Raw genomic sequence first — 7170 nt, forward strand, 5'->3', positions numbered from 1 at the left:
TACTTGTTTACTTGGTATTAAAAATTTAAAACTATTCATTATATTCAAATGGTACACATTCATAAAAATTAATATTTCTCTATAAGAGAGATTATTACCTTTTCCGTTTAAGAGACCATTATTGATTGATTAGTTAAAACCACAACACGCCAAAACAAAGCTTTTAAAATACACTGGTGGACAAAATTAGGAGATGGAAAGCATTTTCGCACATTTTTATGACGGTATATTCTTCTATTACACACATTTCTGGTCGGTTATTGATATGGAGGGAGCCTGGAACCCGATACCATACCAGCAACATTATCGAAAGGGACCATTATGCTGGTGGAGGACTCATGGTTTGGGCAGGGATCATGCAAGATACCCACACATTGCTCCATGTGTTTGACAATGGTTCCATGAATACCCAGAGGTACAGGCAGGAGGACCTAGAGCCCTATGTGCGTCTTTTCAGGGGCGCTGTTGGCCCTGAGTTAATTTTTATGGACGACCACATAGGGTTCTCATGGTTGATGAGTATCTGGAAAGCGAGGATATTCAACGAATGGATTGGCCAGCCAAATCCCCTGACCTGAATCCTATTGAAACATGCTTGGGATTCTCTTGGGATAGCTATTGCGATGCGCCAACCTCCCCCCCCAAAAAAAAAACATTCTGGAGTACTGGAGTTAAAAATTGCTTTGGTGGAAGATGGGAGGGTCTTCCACAAGTACTCCTTAACTCCCTTATTGACAGCATGCATACTCGTTGTGCATGCTGTCTGTCTGTCAGGGGTGACCATACACCATACTAGAGGCAACACACACTGTACAATAAGCCTCACTTTTATCCTTAAGTTCAGACTACATTGGATTTATTGGCAATAGGTCTTGCCAGTGAATGGCACTTTCATTTTTATTTTGCATACTTTATAATCATGGAATACGCTATATTCATACCAAATTTCATTTATTTATATTCTGTATTTTTTGAGATATTAGGGAAAATGTCTTCCATCTCTTAATTTTGTCGACCAGTGTAATTAAAATATTTTACATAACGTCAGTATTTGTCATACACAAAAGCAGTTTCCTCTTAAATTTTAAATTAAAAGACATAAAAATGTTTACCAGATCAAGAAAACAAAAGCCTGATAAATACGTTTTCACGGCAATAAGAACTCCACCGCCTTTACAGATGACTGTCGCTGAATCTGTATCCGCACGGATTTGTAGCGCCACCTAGTATAACTTGTAACACAGAGAGAGAAAGAGTGTGTGTGGACGGAGAGCTGTAACGAGCTACAAAAAAGCTCTCTTCCAAATAATAATAAATAAATATTGTGTATTTACAGTCCGCTTATTTTCTGTTTATTGAGCGAGTTCATATTTACCTGAGCGTCGACATGAGTGGTCCGCTCACCAGGAGAAATAATCAGCAAAATTAAAAACAATTAACGAAAAGAGTTTCGTTTTGAGTTCTAAGAGATAACCATTGTGGACAGTGTTACGAGAAAACTGTGGATTCGTGCCTTCCCATTCGAAGTAGGATTGTTTTGATTTTTTATAAAATACTTTAATTTACAATGTTTAAGAATTGTAAAAAAGATGATTTAAGGCTTATTGCCAGTGAACTAGATCTAGAGATTAGTGATGATATGACTGTGGTAAACTTAATTGATATAATTAAAAGTTGTGAAAAATATAAAACTGACTCTGAAACTGTTAGTGATCTAGTAAGTTTAATAGTAGAAGAGCGCAAGTCTGAAGAATCAAAACAATTAAAGTTAGAGAATATAAAGCTCGAGAGAGCAAAAACTGAACTAGAAATTGCACGTATTCGTGCTGAGCCAAAGGAGCTCGAGAGAACAAAAACTGAATTAGAAATTGCACGCATTCGTTCTGAGCCAAAAGAGAATAATATAGAGCTAATTGAATCTAATAATTCCCTAGATTCTTTGATTAAGAGCATTAGAACATTGACCATTAAAGTGCCGTGTAAACCCGAAAATTGGGGATTCTTCTTTACATCGTTAGAACGAGCATTTATAGTTAAGTGTGTGCCAGATAAATATAAATCAGAGATTCTTCTTAATCTGCTTGGAGAAAGATCGTCTAATATTATCACATATATAAGTGATGATGATCTTAATAATTATGAAAAAGTGAAAGAAATAGTACTTAGAGAATTTCAGCCAACGGCTCAATCTTGTCTGGACAATTTCAAAACAACCACGCGCCAGTTAAACGAAACGCACGTCCAGTTTGCGTCACGTTTAACAACTAGTTGGGATTATTACTTAAAATTAAGAAATGTCACAGATTTCAAAACATTAAATCAGCTAATAATTTCTGATAAACTCTTCCAAACATTGGACAAGGAAACCGCTACTTATATAAGTGTAAAACAATCGGACACCTGGTTTGAACCAATTAAACTAGGAAAGGAAATAGATTTATTTATGACATCTCGCGGAAAATCTTTAACTAAGAGCTCTTATAATAAAAGTCATAATGAAAGAAATACTTCTAAAACCTTTTTGTCTGATGTTAAGAGTTCAAAGTGCATTTTATGTGATGAAAATCACCCCTTTTATATGTGTTCTACTTATAAGAAATTATCTGTGTTTGAGAAAATGCAATTTGTTAAAGATAATGAATTTTGTTTTAATTGTCTTGGTAAACATAAAGTGATGTCTTGCAAATCAAAATATTCTTGTGCTAAATGTGGTAAAAGGCATCATATTTCATTACACTTTAATCGAGAACATAATTATTCAGCGAAATCAAAAATAAGAGAGGAGAACATTATGAATTCAGAATCGAATAAAAAACAAATTGATAGAGGAAATCCCCCCCTCTCTCCACTTGCTTCTGAATTTACACCCGCAGCATGCGAAGGGCAAAACACAGGCGCCAATATCTTTTCGGCCACGAGTAGTTATGTCTGGAATAAAAACAAAACAGTTCTTTTGAGTACGGCAATTTGTTATTTATGTGATTCTTTTGGAAATGAGAGTGAAGTTCGTGTTTTATTAGATTCGGGATCGATGTCTAATTTCATAAGTAAAGAATGTGCAGATCGCCTACAATTGAGAAAGAATAAAATTAACATAGTAGTGTCTGGGTTGAATGATTCAGCTATTTCTGTTAGGTCTCAAGTTTGTGCTACTTTAATAAATAAATCCCGAACTTTTAACGCAGATCTAAATTTATTAGTTGTTCCTAGAATTACGGATCTCACACCCTCAAAGAAAGTAAACAAGTGTATAGAAGGGTTGGAAAACATTAACTTAGCTGATGAGTATTTTCACATTCCGCAGAGAGTTGATTTATTAATCGGTGCGGAATCCTTTTTTGAGCTAATAAAACCTGGGCAAATTTACCCTCCTAACTCGAATTTAATCTTACAAAATTCTGTGTTTGGTTATTTAGTTAGTGGAAGCATATCAAATATGGAGGATAATAAAATCCATTGTGGGTTAATTAAAGAAACTCTTGATTTAGAACAAACTGTTAGAAGTTTTTGGGAGATAGAAAATATCGAAACTGAAATAATTGAGAGTAAAGAAAAAATTATTTGTGAAGAACATTTTAAAAACAACTGTGCTAGAAATTCTGAGGGACGGTACATAGTAAAGATGCCTTTAAAAGAGGATCCTAAGCATTTGGGAAAATCTAAAGAGTTTGCGTTAAAGAAATTAAATCTGATGTGGAAACGTTTAATTAAAGAGCCAAATTATTTATCTTTATATAAAGATTTCCTTCATGAATATTTAGAGATGGGACACATGTCAGAAATTTCGGATGATGAGGAGGAAGAGGCCACTTACTACATTCCCCATTTAGGAGTTTACCGCCCTGATAGGCAATCTACTGTCCTAAGAGTTGTTTTTAATGCGAGTTATCCTACCTCAGCTGGTAATTCCTTAAATTCTTTGCAATTAAATGGAGGCATAGTTCAGAGTGATTTATTTTCCATCATGACAAGGTTCCGTAAATATGTCTATGCCTTCACAGCAGACATAAAGAAAATGTACCGAATGATCTTAATTGACCAAAGCCAAAGAAAATTGCAGCGTATTCTTTGGAAAGAAAAAGAGAAAGGACCTGTCAAAACCTACGAGTTGAATACCGTCACTTACGGCACGGTGTGTGCACCATTTCTAGCAACTCGTACATTAAAGCAAATAGCTATTGATGAAGGAGAAAAGTATCCTCTTGCTGCTCCAGTCATTGAAAATGATTTCTACATCGATGATGTGTTGACCGGCTCTGATAATTTAGCAACTGCAAAAGAACTTAAAAATCAGTTAATTAGTATCTTAGGAAATGCTGGCATGCAACTCCACAAATGGCATAGCAACTGCGCAGCGTTAGTTTCTGATGGTGAAGAAATATATAATTTTACTAACTGTGATGGAACTCAAGTGCTAGGAGTTTCCTGGAGTCCGAAGAAAGATAGTCTTTATTTTAAAGTTACCTGTAGTGCATCACATAGAAAAGACTCGAAAGTTACGAAGCGATGTGTCTTATCCACAATTGCACGCCTTTTCGACCCCCTTGGATTGCTTGGACCAGTAGTGTCAAAAGCAAAGATATTTTTGCAACAGCTATGGTCTTTAAAACTGGACTGGCATGAAGAACTGCCTGAGAAACAAATCCAAGAGTGGAAGAAGTTTGTCGAAGCTTTAAAGAGTGTTAACAACATGGAATTTGATAGATGTATACTTACAGAGGGAGCTGACATGATTGAAATTCATGGATTCGCCGACGCGTCAGAGGTTGCTTACGGTGCTGTTGTTTACTGTAAGTGTGTTAAAAATGGTCAAGCAGCGACTATCAAATTGATTGCTAGCAAAAGTCGTGTATCACCTTTGAAAAGAGTAACCATCCCAAGACTAGAACTTTGTGCCTCACTGCTTCTAGCCAAATTAGTGAAAAAAGTGATAAAAGCTCTTGATTTGCCTATATCCAACATATACTTATGGAGTGATAGCATGATTGTGCTTTCTTGGATACGTAAGGAGTCATTTCTACTTAAAACTTTCGTTGCCAATCGTGTATCCCAGATTCAAGACTTAACTAACATTGACAGTTGGAGATATGTACCATCAACTGAGAACCCAGCAGACATTATTTCCAGAGGTCACGATCCTGATAAACTTTCACAATGTAGATTGTGGTTCGAAGGACCAAATTTCTTGTGTAACAGTGAATATCCAAATAGAGACATTCCATCCAGAGTTATTGAAGATGAATTTTCTAATGAATTTAAACCATCTAGTGACTTCAATTGTTTTATTAGTGATAATAGTAATTTTCTTGATAATTTTTTGGAAATTAGTAATAATTATAGTAAACTCATTCGTGTATTAAGCTTTGTATATAGGTTCATCGATAATTGTCGGAGCACTTATGACACATCAACTGGGTCTTTGTCTCCAGATGAACTTAAAAGAGCTGAACTAAAATTGGTAAGTTTAGTGCAGAAACGGGAGTTCAGCAAGGAAATCAGAGATTTAGAAATTACAGGTGAAGTTTCAAAGCAGAGTAAGGTAAGAAATTTATGTCCTTTCATTGATAAAAAAAGGTCTCTTAAGAGTAGGTGGACGTTTGTCCAATAGTAATTTGTGCTTTGACAAAAAATTCCCATTGTTGTTACCAGAAAAACATAAATTAACACAATTGATAATTATTAGTAATCATATTAAGAATTTACATGTTGGACCTCAAACATTATTGTTTATTATAAGGCAAAGATTTTGGCCAATCAATGGCAGATCTAATTGTAGAAAAGTAGTTCGTGAGTGTTTGTCGTGCTTTAAAGCTAAACCAATAACTTGTGATCAACTTATGGGTGATCTACCCAAAAGTCGTGTGAGTCAAAACTTTCCATTTGCCATTTCAGGTGTGGACTTTTGCGGTCCATTTACAATTAAATACAAGAACCAACGGAAAGGTACTTTTCAAAAAATTTATGTCGCGATTTTTGTATGTTTCGTCACAAAAGCGATTCATTTGGAGCTTGTGACAGAGTTGAGCTCTCAAGCATTTATAGCTACATTAAAGAGATTTTTTTCGCGTAGAGGAAAAAGCAGTATTCTGTACTCAGATAATGCGACTAATTTCGTTGGGAGTAATAATGAGTTACAGCGATTATTTAGCTTAGTTAAAAATCCTGATAAGAGTTTATGTAATTATATGAGTCATGAAAATATCAAATGGAAATTTTTGCCACCTAGGAGTCCGAATTTTGGAGGGCTCTGGGAAGCTGGAGTGAGATCCTTCAAATATCATCTGAAAAGAGTAGTGGGTGATAAGAAATTAACTTATGAAGATTTTTTGACTGTAACTACTCAAATTGAGTCAGTTTTAAACTCAAGACCGCTTACCCCGTTATCTTCAGATGCCAATGATTTGAGCGTTCTCACTCCAGGCCATTTCCTGATCGGAAGACCGTTCACATCAATTGTTGAACCAGATGTAACCAATGTATCTGATAATAGGTTGAGTTTATGGCACAAAACCACTAAATTCGTGCAATTAATATGGAAAAAGTGGCACAAAGACTATTTGTCAACTTTGCAACAAAGGTCGAAGTGGTACATTGATAAGCAAAACATTAAATTTGGAGATATGGTTTTGATAAAGGAAGATAATTTAGCTATATGTAATTTTCCAATTGGTAGAATTGTGGAGGTCTTTCCGGGAAAGGATGGCAGAGTTCGTGTTTGTAGTATTAAAACGAACAAAGGGATCTTTAAAAGGCCCATTTCCAAGATTTGTTTATTGCCAATTGAATGAATATTTTTTTAAAAAAAACTTTATATTACTTTTCATAATCATGTAAAATGTGAAATTTATCGTGTAATAGTAATTGTTTAGTATAGTAATATTTGTGTAATAGTAGTAATATTGTTAATAGTTGTATTAATATTGTTGATTGTTAAAACAATGCAACGCCCGGCGGTATGTATCCGCACGGATTTGTAGCGCCACCTAGTATAACTTGTAACACAGAGAGAGAAAGAGTGTGTGTGGACGGAGAGCTGTAACGAGCTACAAAAAAGCTCTCTTCCAAATAATAATAAATAAATATTGTGTATTTACAGTCCGCTTATTTTCTGTTTATTGAGCGAGTTCATATTTACCTGAGCGTCGACAGAATCCTTCGAAACAAATCACA

General features: G+C 35.1%; 1 protein-coding gene across 1 annotated transcript; it reads left to right on the forward strand.

Annotated features, from left to right (window-relative positions):
- The first annotated feature begins 1567 nt into the window (after positions 1-1567).
- LOC147803315 (uncharacterized) lies at positions 1568-6788 on the forward strand. The gene is made up of 3 exons (XM_087150491.1): positions 1568-2158; positions 2324-5539; positions 5697-6788. The coding sequence occupies exons 1-3, from the start codon at positions 1568-1570 to the stop codon at positions 6786-6788; spliced, it is 4899 nt and encodes a 1632-aa protein (XP_087006617.1).
- The last annotated feature ends 382 nt before the right edge of the window (positions 6789-7170 follow it).

The sequence above is a fragment of the Parasteatoda tepidariorum genome, chromosome 9 (assembly GCF_982258835.1).
Source record: "Parasteatoda tepidariorum strain Cologne lab strain chromosome 9, Ptep-v5.0, whole genome shotgun sequence".
Lineage (NCBI taxonomy): Eukaryota > Metazoa > Arthropoda > Arachnida > Araneae > Theridiidae > Parasteatoda > Parasteatoda tepidariorum.

Excerpts from the sequence above, each read along its gene's own strand:
- LOC147803315 (XM_087150491.1), top strand. The coding sequence starts at position 1,568 with ATGTTTAAGAATTGTAAAAAAGATGATTTAAGGCTTATTGCCAGTGAA. Across the intron at positions 2,159-2,323 it reads ATGAAAAAGTGAAAGAAATA|CTAATAATTTCTGATAAACT; the intron begins GTACTTAGAGAA and ends ACATTAAATCAG. Across the intron at positions 5,540-5,696 it reads AAGTTTCAAAGCAGAGTAAG|AATTTACATGTTGGACCTCA; the intron begins GTAAGAAATTTA and ends AATCATATTAAG.